The following is a 16,354-nucleotide window of genomic DNA, read 5'->3' as shown; positions in this document are numbered from 1 at the left end:
TCTTCTGAGTGCTAAACCATGACTGCTGTGTCTAGCCATCAAAATGAAACCTTTTGTGAATGGGTTGTACTCTGTCATCTGGCTTTCGTGCAGAATTGCTTGCATGAAAAAACATTATATTGTTAAACTGGCAACTCTATGAGATATAAATACTGCATCTTCTTAAGTACTGCAGTATTCTGCATGTATACAGTTCTTCAAATTATTTTTGCAAGTGAATTGAGTGGGATATAAGTGCTTCCATTAGTTTCTCTCTGCCTTTCTACATTAAGCGCCATTTTAATTATGTACTGGAATGACATTTTACATTTGGGAAAAGGGATTTTATTGTAAGCATCATCGGCCCATTGATAACTTTTCTGTCTTATTACTCTACTTCCTCTCTCAGTAAATAACCTTCCACCAGTTCATTGTTTGGGTCTCAGCAATCCTGTTTGAAATTCTGGATTGTGAAATTGTGCTTCTTAGAGTTACTAAAAGGAAAAAAGAAAATACTATTATTGAGTCTGTGGTTGAATGTACTGTTGAAGATGATCTCTGAAGCAATATAAAAATCATTCCAGCTGGACATGGGGTAAAATAGTAGTATCTTAAGGCCCTTCTCAGTTACTTCTCTTAGAAACACATTTTAGGGGGAGTAGATGTAAAATCTTGTGATCTGAAGAATGTTTGGTTTAAGAATTTAATTATGGTAGCTCTTTTGCCAAAAATCTGTGTTTGAACTATGTCAGTGACTAATGGGAAGGTAGTTATCTGTATTTTTAATTTAAACCTATTGTTCCCTGTCAGATCTGTCGTAGAATAGGAAGAAAAAGCTCATTTCATGAAGACTTTTGGGAGTGACTTTTGGGTTGTTTTAGTCCACATTTACTTGATATCTTCTTCTATAGATATGTCAGAGATTTGTCTTCTTTTAAAGATCTGGATAGCTTATTACCTGTGAAGCCTAATTCACATTGTGTGCCTATGTACATGCATGCATGCTAGTGACAGAAATAGATTCATGGGACATATCTCAAAGTGCTAATATTTATTTTTTAAAGGAGTATGTTTTTTGATGAAGTTAATATAAAATATTTGGCTTAGTGTCATGAGCAGTTTTAAAGAGCAGAACCATTATACTTTTTGTTGTTCTAGTCTCAATTACAGTACACAAATAGTTGTGTGTACATGTTTCCAGGAGCAAAAAGCATGGTCAGCATTAAAAAGTGAAACAACTAAATTCCTGTGTTCCATACTGTCTTTACTGTTTTGCTTCTTGCTTATTCCCAGTTGTGCATCTCCTTGCCTTGACACCCCCAAGCAGTGGATTCACACTTAAATTAATTTTAGCACACTTTTAATTTTGCGCTGTGTTCCGTTCCTTGTTTCCTCTTAACTGTAGCCTTTAACAGCTTCTTGACAGTTGTGTCTCCTGTTTTCTGAAAATGCCTGTGGACATCTTCTCTGCAGATACTGCCTGTCAGTGGTTTTGTTCCTTGTCACCCGTCAATAAAGGCAGTTTAGGAAAAAAAGAAGTGTTATAGTTTAAGTACCCACTTCAGTAGTTATAATTTTCTTTTCCTGTCAAAAGGATTTATGAAACCATGCTAATTGCAAAGAATTTTGAGCCTTTGTAAACATATTCAGTTCCATTATTTAATATTGATTCAAATGAATTTTTAATACATTAAAAATGAACCTGGTTAAAAGTGGTTCTGCTATTTGGATGTAGTTTTCTCTTAAATTTCTAAGCAGTGAACATTCATTTCATAGGAAACTTACCCATTGTTTTCTTTTTGCCTCTGTAGCACAGGAAACACCCATTTTTGGATAGAACTTTTCTTTTTAATCTAGTCTTATGTTTTACATGGGAATTCAGTAGGTGGGCTGTTTTTAGTTCTTGTTTTGTGCTCCTGTTTGTCTTCAATTTGTACAAATTTATGCCTGAATATTTATGAGGACACTGTTAGAAAAAATTGCATGGGTGTCTTCTGCTTAAATAACTGGTTATTATCAATATTGGTGTCTTTAAACTGTCCTCATTAGCACTTCAATTTATATTAATTCAGTTTTAATGTTTCCATGTAATTTTTTTATCTGAAATCTTCCTTGTAGCTATAACAGCTACTGCAGATTCCTTGCTTTTAGTTCTAGCAGTTCACTATATTGTATATATATTCACAGAATTTTTCTTAAGTGCCTTGGGAAAGTTTCCTGTCCCTCTTTGACCATTTGTTTCCACCTAACAGTCTGGTTTTGCTGTGTTTATTCTGTGGCCTGTGGCTAAGGCATGTTATGTTAGCTGAGTGCTGGAAGGAGCTGTGCTGATGTTTGCCATGCGCTCGTTTACTCGTGCATGATTTTTCTTTTTTTTTTGTTTGCTTATTTTTATGCACATTCAGTCTTGCCATCTCATTGTGTTGTTTTTCCAAACCTGTATCTGTCTGCTTATTGGAAGCTTTGCATTGGAGTCATGCTAACATGGAACATTTATCTTGGTAGATCTTGAGGCAAGCAAACTCTGCAGTTGGCTTTGTTTTTCTAAATGATGGCCTTTCATTTATTTATTTTTAAAGGAAGTCTTTTTAATCTGCATACCATCTATGTCTAATTAGAGCTTCCCCCACAGTAACATTCAAGTGGTTCTTGCTTCAATGATGCTGAGTGGTTTCATATAAACCATGAAGCCATCCTTTATCTGATGAAAAGATTGTAAAACAAATACAGGAGATTTCTACTTACATCTTTTTAGCTTGGATTGATTTGCTGTTGCAGCTTTAAATGTGCCCCCTTACTGGTTCTGGTTAGGGGTGAGTTCCTGAGGTGTTTGTACATTGCTCTGTTTTGAACATGGTTGCTCCATCTAAAGGAAGCAGAAATGTGGCCTGCAGTGTCACTACTTCTGTGTGCTGGAAGCAGCGCTGTGGAAAGAGGGCAATGGAAGCTCAGACTCTTCTGACACTGCATCTTACAAATCTTCCATGAATTACTATTATGAGGTGCTTTTTAGTATCAGCAAGCTATCTGTTAGTACATGTCTGCTAAGTGTATTCTGTTAGCTATTTAGGACATGAGCCATGCTGAAGCTAGTGTCATCTTCTCTTGTTCAACCAGAATATTGTTAAAATACTGTCAGAATTTAAACTGTTGTATCTTTTTGTTTTTGGTGTGATTAAGGGGCTAAGATCCCTTTTTCCCAGAAAGGCCTGATCAGTTTAGCTGACAAAGTGTCAGTGAGCGCACATAGAGACAGTCACTTGTGTAAACTACATTCTTACCACTATTTTTCATGAAAACATTATGCCTTATTTGAGAGTTCATTGTGTGTGCATGGTTCTTCTGCCTCTTCAGCTTCACTGTAGCATCAGAAATGCAACAAATAAACTGATATTTTGAGTGTAATTAATTACTGCAGAATGTTAATTATGGCTCCTCTTCATTTGTTTCTGCAGGATGACGGGAAGGGAGTTTTTCTCTCGGTTTCCAAGCCTTTACCCTTTCCTTCTCAAGCAGTTAGAGGTTGTAACCAGCACTTTGAACAGGTAAAATGATGTCTGAGAAAACTTTGAGATACAAAGTGAAGTGAAAGGTTAAACAGAGTTGTGTCACATATACACCCTAGTGCCATTTTATACATCAGTGCTTCTTGAAATGATACAGTTCTAATGTTTTTGCTAAGGCTTTTTTCTTTTAACTTTGGCACATTGCATTAAGTCTCTGAAGATTGAACTACTGTTGACTAATTAAGAGTTGCTGTGTTCTTAGGATCAGATGTTAAGGAACTTATGTTTTTCAGGGAAACAGAGCCCGGGTATTTGAGTGTCTCACATTTAACAATGATGCTTCCCAGCATGTTTAAGTGATATGGGGTCATAGGCCTCAAGTAACACCACATGAACACTTTCCAGCCTGTGGCACACTGACTCTGGGGAAGGTCCTTGATCTTGTTTTAAAGACTCCACAAATGGTGGCTGAGAGCTACAATTTGATCAATGCAGGTGATACCATTTGGGATGACGCTGTTACCTCCAGGTTCACGAACTTTTAAAGTAAACCAGTGCTGGCTTTGTTTTTTCTTGAAATGCTGTGATATAAACTGTGGAAGTTGAGCAGCTGATTTATGGGTGAGGTTCAGCTGACTGTTTAATGGGCCTAGGAAGCAGGAGTTTCACCAGTCATTCTGTGTTTTGCAGTCTCTGCTCTAGGAAAAGAGCTTGTCTATTTTCTGCACAGCAATCCACTCTACCTGACATTACAAAAGGCAACAGTGTCATCACTGGCAAATTTTGGGAAGTTTTTCAGTTGAAAAAGATTGAAAACTGCTGTCTGAAATGTTGGTCTTGGATGCTTTTTCAATGTGGATTAAGACTTGTATCTTATTATTTGTTGTTAAATAAATCAAAAAGTATTGATTTTAACTTGGTTTTCTGATTGTTTTTACTATATGAATAGTACACCCTCGGTGTTAATGACAAGAACTATTCTTTAGTAAAACATGTTATTTACTAAACATACATTTCCTTTCAAACTGATAAAAGTGCTTTTTTTAAACCACCTTTTTGTAACTCATCATGTTTCCTGGTTCATAGAGAAACTTTATCTGCAGATCTTTAATATTCTTTAGAAATGAAGACAGCTTACCACATTTGGGAATAAAGGAGGCTTGAAATAATGTGGGAAAGTGAAGGCAATACAGCCATGAGTGTCTTCATTAGAGGGGTCCCCTACAGAAGAACTGGATGCCATATTTGATCCCAGCAGGGTTTGCACTCCCATGCAGTGATCAGCCTAGGATAACTCCTTGAACCAGAGATGCAGAAGCCTCTTTTGTGGGAAAGAGGATCAAGTCTAGTGTAAAGGAGGTTGCTTTTATTTCACCAACTGCTTCTTCACTTTTTATTTAGTGAAACTGAAGAGTTGAAAATCCATCCAAGCCTATTTCTTTTGCTCTTAATCCTGGGAAGACTGTATCCATCTCCAATGGATGGCTCTCACTCGGCTCTCAGCATAGCACCATTTGTCCCCTTTATTATAAGGTAAGGTGATTTTGTAGTGGCTTCTTATGCAATGGGAGTTCTTTATTGAATCTTCAGAATTTTTCTAATAAATGCCTTTTTAAGTGTCTCTTCAGTTTTAGTCCTTAAAGGAAAAATTGGTATTTGTTGGTTGTACTTTCCTATATATTTATTGTTTTGGGGAATTAGAAAGAATATTGACTTATGTGAATCATTGTATGACTTGTTTGAAAATCTTCATCTGCAAATGCTGTTTGGCATCACTGCTGCTACTGAGAGAGTAGATTAAAACTGATGAGCTTGACAGATTTTAGCAATGCAAGATTTGCTATACAAGCTTCTGATGGGTTTTTTCAGTCCTGCAGAATGATTGTTTTCAACACATAAATGTAGTGTCTAATATGTAGGTTTGTAGATGCGTGTATGTATCTCTTTCCATATCCACTCATGAATATACGTAGCTAGATAAAGATATGGATCTGTCCTTTATCTAATGTGTTTCTAAGATGACTTTTCAGATATTTATACAGTGTAACTTTAATTTATATGGTGGTCACAAGAAGATATTCAGCAGACATTTTGCTATTCTGTATGCCTCCTGTTTGGAATTAGGAGCCTCATAAGGGAGTCGGAGCTGTGGTGGATAGGGAGAAATGAGCATCGCCAGTATTTGAGAGGAAGTCCTGCTAACTGTGTGAAAGCTTCAGTGCAGTAGGGTGAGAAACTTACATGCTTAATCTTGCTCATCTAGTAGTGAAACAAGACAAGGTTATTATCCTAAGATATTTGAATTTTTTAAAACTACTTTAGGATAGCATCTCTCTCTGCTTCTTTTTCACAGCAGATGTGATGCATCTCTTGGCTTTTATGATTTTTTATGAATTTTCAAGAAAAAATGCTAATTACCATTTTTTCTGAAAGGAAAAAAACTGTAGTAGGAGTTTTTAAATATACTGTATTTAACAATAAAATCTGTTTGGCTTTCTGCTCTATCTGAATCCTAAATGCTTCTTTGGGAAAGGTTTAAAATTATTTGTTACATCAGTAATTGGCTCTGTTTTGATGCCTTTATTAATGCACTGGAGAATGCTTGTTTGTGTTTTTTTTTAATGCAATCTCTCAGCATAATTTTGGTTATTGCTAATAGATTAACTTTTGATAAGCTTTTGGTTACAACTTTTTAGTTTTATCTTTGTTTCTGTTATGCCCACTACTTTTTGCAAGGTACATACACCAGCCAAATAACTTTTCACAGTTACCTTATTGTTTTGAGGTTATTAAAATTCATTCAGAAGATGTGGGGGGAGAACCCCAATAAAATATTTAAGCTAAGAACCTGGAATATTTAAGAGACCTGTACTGTTGGACCTACTTGCCTTTAAATGTGTTCCTAAAAAGGAATGATGTGGCAGGTAAAGATGCTGTTTTCTACATTTCCTTTCCATTGATTTGGGTAGTATATGCTGGGGATGCAGGTGTAAAACTAGCATAAAATTACTATGTATTTGTGACAAAAAGTTGTAGGTGTGTGTACAGACATGCATTTTCTGTCTTGTTGCTTAGCAAAGTATTGAAATTTTTGTCGTTGCCCGGGGACAATAGCAAGGATTCTGCAGAGGTAAATGTATGTATGATGTAGCTCAATGTGCTGTTACTGGCTGTATTTCTGTCTGCAATTCTTACACCCTTGTTCTTTGGATGCTGTGAGTGTTTTTGGGTCATTGTGACTGCATTTGATTTATCTTTTTAAAACAAATAAGTTGCTATTTTCCCTTCTATTTTCCTTTCTATTTTTCATTATGTTGTAGCAAATGAACAAAAGTAAAATTGTTTCCTATTCATTTGGTTGTTCTTCAGAAGGTGGTAATGAAGTAACGTATTAGAGAGGATCAAAGAGAAGGTCTGGTGCCAAAGGCCCTGTGTACCAATTCATTAAATTGGGTATATAAACTGTTTCTTTGAATTTCTCAGTGCTATGTTGTGTTCTATAGCATCTGCATATACATATAACCACATGGGAGTCCAATGCAATGATAACATGTAATTGCCATGCCATACCATGCCTTACCATGAGATTTTTGTTTAGGATGGTGTACCACTGTCAGGGAGGGATGCAGCCATGTGGTGAGGAGACAGGAAAGGTGAATGTGACCCATACCAGGTCCTAATGCCCCTTCCAGGGCTGAGCCCGCAGGGAAGTGGCATTCACTTGTTGCACTGAGAAGATGAACCGAATATTGTTTGCAAGCAAGTGAGCAATTCTGTGAACAAAACTGGGTTGAGCAGAAGGAATTCAAGTTGGGCTTTTGAAGAGTTTCTCTTAAGCTCGAGTGGAATTTTCCATCTGATGGGAGTAGAGCTGTGGTTGCTCTGACCGTGCCGAGATGAATTGCACAATGTGAGCAGGATTAAATGCTGCAAGGACAAATCTCAATCTCTGTGCACATAGTTGTTACTCCCTGTTGAACTAGGGCATTTGATTACCTATCTGCAGTTCTATTAAGCTATTTTTCCCCCTGCAGATGTTTTATTTGGAAGGGAACACTTTGATTCACAACTTATTACCTCACTTTTTATTTTTTTTAAAGAGCTAGATAGGTCTGTTTTAATGGTTACTTTCTAAGATGAAAGAATGTACAGCATGTTTTTGATTAACAAGGGAGGTAATCGGGAGGTAATGTTTTAAGTATGAAGCAAAAACATAACCTCCCTTTTGCCTCCCTCTCCCTTTTTCAAAGACCTGTAATCTCTTCAGAATGATCTAGAATTGAGTTACCTTATGTCCTCTCGTACCATGGCACTGACAGAGTGTTTGTTTATTGTTAAATGTTCTGGGCTAAATGCTCTGAAGGAGTAAAATGGGTATTGCTTTATTAACTTGAATACTTTTTCACTAATTGAAAAAAAATTTGAATAGTTACTCTCTGTTTAAGAGAGTGACTTTGTAATCTTTTAGAAAGTTTTTTAAAAATTAGCTTTAGAATGTTAAACAGTGTAAGGTTTTAAAACCTTATTGGATGTATGTGCCTTGGCTTCTGCTTGACAAAACTTAATTCTTCATGAAATTTCCTCTTTAGAACTTCAGCAAATAGATTCCAAAGCAGTGCTGCTTCTAGGTGTATTATGTTGCAAGAAATATGAACATCTTCCCATGAAATTACCGGGTTATGAAATAGACACTGTTTTCTTGGGCAGAATTTTGTAATCTGTAATCTTCATGCAAAATGGAGGAGCTAAATTCCCAAGTGCCCTGATGATGTTTCCAGTCAGAGACCTGGGTGGGTGGCAGAGGGAAGCACTTTACAGCCCTTTCTGCCCTTCTCCATCCACACTCTGGACTGATACGGTTTTGGTTTTGTGCTTAAGAGCTTGTCATTGATGTGCAAGGATAATCACTGTGACTGGTAGTTAATGATGGACACGAAGATGCACGGGGAAAAAAAGTGTGTGGTGAGGAAAAATTTTCTGTGGGATGGAGCATAGTCATTTTTTCATTAAAAAAACCCCAAAACCTGTAGCCATTCCTAACAGAGTGTTAGGGAAGGAGAGAGAAAATTGTTATCACTTATGAGTTTTATAAATAGATTGATCTGGGTTTATTTTAGCTTCCTAGCAAGCAAAGCAGCTGACCATGAATTCTGAGGCTCTCCTTGAGTTTCGGTTGTGTTTTACTGTTTCATAAATGTGAGAGAGCTCACTTCTTAAGGAAAAGGACTCAGATATAGTAGTATTAATATTTTAGAAGGTAGTGTAAATTTGATTTTTTTACCAGTCAGTAATGTTACTTGTATGTAGGTTGCTCATTTGAGAAAGTTACTCTTTGTTGACTTGTGCTAATAAGTTTGATTACTCTGTATTGTGTTTGATTGTTAAATTATATCCAGTCTGTCAAGTGACTGGTCCTGTTCCACTGTAGCCCTGTGGCAAAGTCTATATGGGCTACATAGAAAGAGAACCTCAAAAAACAGGCCATGGGTGAAGTTCTAGTAACCAGATATCCTCAATTTGTTTGAGAAGAGCTTGGTGGAAATAATTCATGTGTATATATTTTATAAGCTGAAATTGCTGTTTATGTAAGTTTAAATGCAGATTTGCTGGTGTTTGTTTTGTTTCACACATGTACACTTATGTGTGTGGGTTTAGTATATCATCCTGAATCTGACTTGAAAGCAGCCATCTGATTTTCTGTAGGCTGAGCACTGGTGTCTTTTGGTAAGTGGCCAAACAAGGTAGATGACTGTGCTAACTAAGTGTACTTCCTCTGCCTTTCTCCTCTTTTCCCTGTATTTTAGTGTGGCATGGCAGCACTAGAAGAATTAATATTAAAACTTCCCTGGTTTCAACTGTCATTTCTGTAAGACTGCGTATCTTACCAGGAGTCTGATAAGGAAAGAGTTTTTGTGGGAATATCTTTTCATATTAGATTAAAACATACAGCAAGCAGTTTGTTGCAGCCTTGTTGTATTACAATAGCTCCTTTTGTTTGCAGTTGTTTATGAAAGCATCTCCCTGGCTTCTCTTTTCAATTGCACATCTTCTCAGTCTTTGGTCTCTGGTTTTTTAATTTGTTTTGGGGTTTATTTAGTTCCTAAGTCTGTTTAGTATAACTGCTCAGCATTATAACTGTCTGCAAATATTGCATGATATGGAATCCCTGTGAGACTGGGAGCAGGCTCTGACTCACTGGAATGCCCTGTCCTCGTTGAGGAAGCTCGTGGGGCTGGCCAGTCATTGCAAGATGAAGACAGATACCCTTTTTATTGTGGGCAAGGTTCCCAAAACATGGGCTGGTCTAGACATTTGAAAAAAAGAAGCAATGTGCACTCCTAAAGCATACATTGTCTTTTAGATTTTTATTCTATTTAATCTCTTGCTTGACATCTAAAGTGGAAATTTTGCATAGCTGGAGGAGAAGGAGGGAAGGACGGGAATTCATTTCCCCACTGAGCTTATCCCTAATGAATTGGGACTGTCTTGGAAGTCTCCCATTTCTAGTTAGTCTATTCTCTGTGCAATCCTGATTGCATAGTGATTAATTTTATCCAATTTGATTAAGTACAAATTGTAATGCTAGAGAAGAATGCAAAGGGCTTGATTGGCAGTAGGCTGCTCAAGACCTTCTGATTTACTAAAACTCTATTCATCTTGTACATACTTTATTGTATTCCTGTCTTTCCTCTGAAACTGTAGACAGATGTGTCATATCCAAGTGTGTTGATGGGAAAGAACAACCCTTAGGTATTTGTTATTAATTTCTTATTCCAGTTGTCGCTGTTTTCATCAGTCATTGGCAGATTATTGTCTGAAGCAGTTTAGGAAATATGCACAAACTGCAGGGAGCTGTCAGATTCATGGGAAATAAAGGCTGACACTTAGCAGAGAGGCATTCATGAGTATTGAGAGTAATTCTCTTTTTCCAGTGTTGCAGACTCCTGAAGAGGACCAGTGGCTGGGATCCTGGGTTAAAATTTGATGTATGTTGAATTTGATGTATCCTTACTTGAAACATGATCCAGTAAAAAATATGGTGGGGTGCTGAACTGTCAACATAGGATTGGTGAAGTAATTTTATTATTCATTTATATACTTAAAATTAACCAGCAAGTACTCTGCTGGTCAAGATAAGTATCCAAAAACTAACATTTAGCTTATTCTGGAAAAGTATTTGCATGAAGAAATATGAAAATTGAGAGAAATAATACATTACCTATCCAGACAATGATAAGGGGAACTAAGTATAATGGTATTTTAAAAAGCCAATATTCTTTAAAAAGAACAGTCTGAGTTTGAGAGGAGTCAATACTGGGAAGGCTTTTTAGTAATGGGCTAGATACTTTTGGTGAGATGGCTGAAAGGGAAGTGTCTTTGAGAATCCAGATCCTTTGGATGTTTTCATGGGTCTGATGATATGTTTTTTAAATTACTCATGTTACAGTTTTGCTTACAGTCATCTGAAGCTTTGAAAATCATCTCAAGGTGCTGAGACTTCATTTTTCCATTCAACTTCCCTTTTAGAGAGTTCAGAATAATGACAGAGTTGCTAAGACAGAAAGTAGTCTTTGTTTTGTTTTTTTCCCAACTATTTGGATAGTAAGTGGTGTGTTTTTCTGTCTGCTATTCTGCAGTTGTGAAACATCATGGTAACTATTCACAAATTAACAAAGTAGAAATATGGTTGTGAATGAAATTGTCTTTTTACATGATCTTGCTTTTAGAGCAGTTGTTTTTTTCTCTAGAGTGCTGTGAACCAAAATGGAGGCTCTACCCTCATGAACCTTCAGTGGTAGTTAAATAAACCTAGAGGCTTCCTACCTAGACAAACTCTTTGAGATTTCTTGATGGGATTTCAAGAACAGATGCCATTTAAATTGCGTCAACATGTTCCATAGGAAATCTCCATGTGACAAGAACATATTTCTGCTTCTCTGAAGTTTATACACAGTATTAGTAATAGTTTTCATAGACTCAGATGTGAGGGATTCTAGGTGTTTTGGCTTGCTAAACCACAACAATTCAAGTTTCTGATGTTGATTCAGCTTCGTATCAGTTGGCCACCTGTTTACATTAACCTGGGCCTTGGTGACAAGAGGAGAGAAATGTCTATAATTTTTCTTTAGAAAGCCCTTGGAAACATATGGAGAAACAGCTCCTGGCAGAGCTTGTGGACAGCTTTCACAAATAAAAGCCTGTGTACTTTGCCTACATACCTTCTGCAGTATTTATGGCTACTCTGCTTCATTAAGTGGTTGTGGAAAATACTGCCCTTACAAAAACATAGGGTTTTATCTTAATTGCCCAAGTTGGAAGAATAAAATACTTAACACAGTGTATAAAGAGACTAGAAGTTTGGGCAACCATTAACTTCACTTTAAAGGAAATAGATAAGAATTTGGAGGATTACTACTGCATAAATAATGTGAAATTAAATTTGGCTTGTTTCTGTTCAAACACTTTGAGCTATATGTATGTGTTGATTGTAGATCTAAAACCTCCAGCAAACTGCTGGTAGTTCGTAAATATTGAGAAGTTATATCAAGTCTCAGGTTTTTGTTTGGTTTTATTTTTTTGTTTGTTTGTTTTGTTGGTTTTTTTTTAATCTTAGGTTAAAGAACAAAACAGGCCAATTACATTACTGGTTTCCACAGAGAAGTAAGTTTTTAAAATTAAATGTTTTGGAGACTTTAATTGCTAAGAAACATGAAAAAGCAAAATGGAAAAAGGTTGTGTTTCCTTAAAAGAAGAACACAAACCAAGGAAATTGGTAAGTGAACAAAAGAAGCTGTAGGTACATGTGTAGTAAATTATCATTGGTATTGCAGGAAAGCTTATTCTCCCAGTAAGAAATAGGTACTGTCCTGCTGATTCATCTGCAGTAAGAAGTCCAAGTTGCTTAATTGTGTGGAAGCATGTGTTACTTTTAATTCTATTTTTGGATTTCACTTAGCTTGGAAGCCTGTCACACTGCATTTGAAGTTGCTAAAGGTATTCCTTTAGGAGATAATTTGAAGGGTAAAAAAATGGACTAGTGTATAATCATGAGGAATGCATGCAATGCTCTTGAATCTTAATAACCAACTCCTTGTAATAGGAGCTGAATCTGTTGCTAAATACTTTTCTCACTGAGCTTTGACCAGCATCCATGGTTTCCCCTGCTCTAACTTCTTGGTTTTAATTCTTGCTTTGGAACTGATGACATAACTGGGACTGTATAGCTGTGTCATGGAGGAAAGGCAAAATCTTCTCATGCTATCTACCCTGTCCATACAGAATTAGACAGAAGATTTACCACAATTTTTTCTTAGAGTGCATTTGTTAGCACCTTGTGGCAAGTTACCTCAAGGATTTAAAGAATACCATGTATGTGATTTTTATTTATTTATATATTTCAATCACTTTCATCTTTGAAAAGCCCTGGTGGCTGTTAAAATGCTTTAACCTGGAGGCAGAGGTGGTTGGTTTGATTTGCAAAGCCTTTCCTGCCTCATGCTGCATGCTTCTCCCAAAGTCTTTGTGATGCTGGTAGGATACTTGCTTTGACTTAAAAGCTCAGAGGCCCCTTCTGCAGAACATTCACTGTTTCATTAATTAGCAATGACTTTGTTAGTAAAGCACAGATTGTGTGACAACAGCCAGTAAAACCTGGAAATAGACATTCCTCTCCTTGTTAATCCTTCTGACAACTGTAGGAATTATTTAGTATAATGAACATATTCTCAGCAACAGGTGTAATTTTTCAAATTAATTCTACTAATTTGTTTCTGTGACCTTTATCTAAAAGGTAATCCTTATTTGCATTGTTAATTTGGGTAATTTGAAGTCTGTTACTGGGGAGAAATAAGAAAGGATGGAAAATAAGGACATAGGAAACACCTGCAGGTTTGTTTTTTCTTTTCTTTTTTTTTTTTTTATCCTGAAAGAAGCTTAAGATATTATTATTTACAGCTAGTGTTCTGTTGTTTGTAGCCAGAGTAATAAATTAGATACTTTGATGTGTGCAGAGGAGTATGGAATCTTTGTGCCTTACGAGAGCTGGTCATAAATCACATCAGTTGGGAGGGTGGTTCAGGATCTGAGTGTTGAAGCTGGAACAGAGCAGTGGAAATGCATTGAATTGAATCTACGGTTACATGGAGCGAAACCTTCTCAGATTTATTGACTTTTTGTTCTTGATCATGGACTGTTTCAAGTAAACATGTTTACATCCAGTTCCTCATGCACCTAGATAAACAGTACTGAGTTCAAGGTGAAATACTACAGTTGTTAATAGCCCTTGGGATTGAATAAAAGTATATCACATGAGGATTTTGCAAGTTTTGCTCTTGTTGCTACCTTGAAGTGTAATAAAATTTGGCTGGTATAATGTGTGTTTTTACAAATGACAACATTTTAGATAATTCCTAGATTTTAAAGTCTACTTATATCAGACCTGCATGTAAAGGTAGTGTCACATAGTTGAAGCACTTCCCCTCTACCACCCCCAAGAACCTTTCAAATCAAAGGAGATGGAGCAGTTTTCAATGCAGCTTTGCACACACATCCATGCTGTCCAAATGGATGCAAGGCTCCATTGCTGGTATTTCCTGCAGAGAGGATGAGCCTGCAGCAGAATTGCATTGTGCTGTTGCCGAGTGAAGTTCAGAGTCTGGATGAAGTGCAGCATTTGAAGGTCCTTTTCTGCCAGTATCCCCACAAGGCAACTGCTATCACATAAATGAGACTCTTCTCAGGGATGGCAGTGTGCTAAACTGCTGCAGGAGGAGTAACCTGAATGGTTTCATAGCCTTAAAATGTTTCTTTCTTAAGCTGCTGGGTTTTGCTGCAGATAGAAACTAAGTTACTGTGATTGCTAGAATTGTGCAATAATATTTCTTTATGCAATTTGTGAGATTGCTTCCTGTCATGGTTGCTAAATTCAAGATAAAATACATTTTTAACAATCCAGGTAGTAGACTGATTGTTAAGGTGTATGGTTTGGAGCTTGGTATAACAATGAGCAAAAATTTGCTGCATTTGCTTGGAGGATTATTTATTGTTGCTCAGTTGTTTTATTTGGATTCAGTCTTTCTATCCCTTTTTGAGAATTGATCCTGTTTAGTTGTTTACAGGTGAGAGGTTAAATGTAAGTGGGATCCAATAAGTATCAAAACTCTCTGTTCTAGGGTGCTGCTAGAGGATGGAAAAACTAGTGTAGGTTTTGACATTCTCCTGGCAAACTTCTTGCATGATTCAGGAATGAAGCCAAGTGCCTTCAAAACATGAGAGACGTACACCTAAGTGCCTTCAGGGTATGCAGAAGTTCAGGGATAGGTCACTGGTGGTGACTTGGCATGACATCTGGCATATGCATGTGAAAGAAGGAGTATTTTTGAAATGTTATCAGTGCTGTTTCTTGCTGGGGGATAGGGATTGAAAACAATTGATTTTCATTGAGTGTTAGATTTTTAAACAAATAATTATTTTAAATAAATGGGAAGAAACAGTAGGAATTTTAACCCCTCTCAGATTTGGGAAGCTATTTGTTGATGTGAAATACCTTCCATGTATTCCATACATGTTCCAATAAAGCAGATGCTTTATTGTTCCTGAACTTTTGTGATGCTTTTATTTCTTAGTATGGACTTCATAGGCCTGCTGTCCTCAGGGCTCCCAGTAAGGTGTGAGTCCCTGCACCCTGGAGCGTGAGAAGTGTGCATGAATGTACAGCAGCTGTGTAGGACAGGGGCAGGCTGGGGGCTGGCTTGCCCTTTGGGCAGGCAGGGCTGTAGGATTGCATTTCCCTCAGGCACAGAAGGTTGCAGAGCCAGGTCCACAGTGTCCTGGGGGAGCTCTCCATGACTGGGCACCTGTGTGGCTGCTCTGCAGGAGGACTTCAGGCAGCTGAGAAAATTTTGCCTGTAACATGAAACTATTTTTTTCTTTCTAAATATAGAGCAGTCACTTCTATTTTCATTATAAATTTGATTAAATATTAGAGTGGAACAAAATTTGGCATATAAAATACTGTATCTCCATATATGTAGGTGCCTGTGTTGTAGGTCTTTCATGTTTTTACAAGACAAAAAAGATAAAGACAGGTTATTTAAAAATATGTAGTAATTAATTGCTTTGTGTGTGAGGAAAAAACCCCTCTTGAAGCATGTAGTGTTAGAAAGTACCCTTGAACAAGTTAGAGGAAACCCTGGAATTTTACCCATTTTCCACTCCTCCTGTGAAAACATGACAGATTCCTTGGGATCTGTAAAAGGTCATAAACAAAATTAAGTAAACGTGGTTCAGCAGAGCTGAAAGAATGGTTGCAGATAATCACTGCTTAGGTTTCAGTTTATTGTGAAGTAGAATTAAAATGTTTTTGTTATTAAAACAAGTTCTTTTAGGAATAGCCTGACTGAATTTCTTCTTGCACCTTGTCAATATAGGATTGAAGCTTATCTCAATGGCAGAGCTTCTAATTGGGACTCTTCTCATTTAGCGTCCTGTTGTGAAGGATGGCCAGTGTGTGAAAAGGAAATGTAAAGATGGTCTTTGTAAAAATCATAATAGAACATACAACCTTATTTGCAAGGCTGAAAATTGCCTCAAAAAACCTGTTGTTCTGGGGCTAGTTCCTCTCTCTAGATTCTCTGAAGCAGGTCTGTGTCTTTCAGACATGCCATGGCATAATATATCTATTTCAGTTAAGACTGTTTAGTTTCTTAGTCTTCAAAATCCTGTTAATTTGGTTGCTGGTTCAAGATGGAATCTGTTCTCTGTATTTCTTTTATTTGAACTAAAGTAAACTACTACTTTGACTATAGACTTAAATCTTGAAAATTTAGATACTTGAAAATTTAGAATATCTTTTAATTTCTTTTAATTTT

The 16,354-nt window shown here is 36.8% G+C and overlaps 1 protein-coding gene across 6 annotated transcripts in view; it reads left to right on the top strand.

Annotated features, from left to right (window-relative positions):
• The window catches only part of THADA (THADA armadillo repeat containing), a 153,012-nt gene that overhangs the window by 47,460 nt on the left and 89,198 nt on the right, over positions 1-16,354 (top strand). For 5 of the 6 annotated variants that reach the window (XR_004060613.1, XM_030946137.1, XM_030946136.1 and 2 more), the window contains exons 27-28: positions 3,435-3,524; positions 4,887-5,018. Coding sequence is in view for 5 of the 6 variants with exons in the window: in XM_030946137.1 (XP_030801997.1) it covers positions 3,435-3,524; positions 4,887-5,018 (222 nt within the window). In the remaining variant the exon portion in view is untranslated. Of the gene's footprint in view, positions 1-3,434; positions 3,525-4,886; positions 5,019-5,609; positions 5,968-16,354 lie in introns of those variants that run through there. The other variant, XM_030946140.1, reaches the window with a different exon arrangement.

The sequence above is a fragment of the Camarhynchus parvulus genome, chromosome 3 (assembly GCF_901933205.1).
Source record: "Camarhynchus parvulus chromosome 3, STF_HiC, whole genome shotgun sequence".
Classification (NCBI taxonomy): Eukaryota; Metazoa; Chordata; class Aves; order Passeriformes; family Thraupidae; genus Camarhynchus; species Camarhynchus parvulus.
This window is presented reverse-complemented; position numbering and strand designations above follow the sequence as displayed.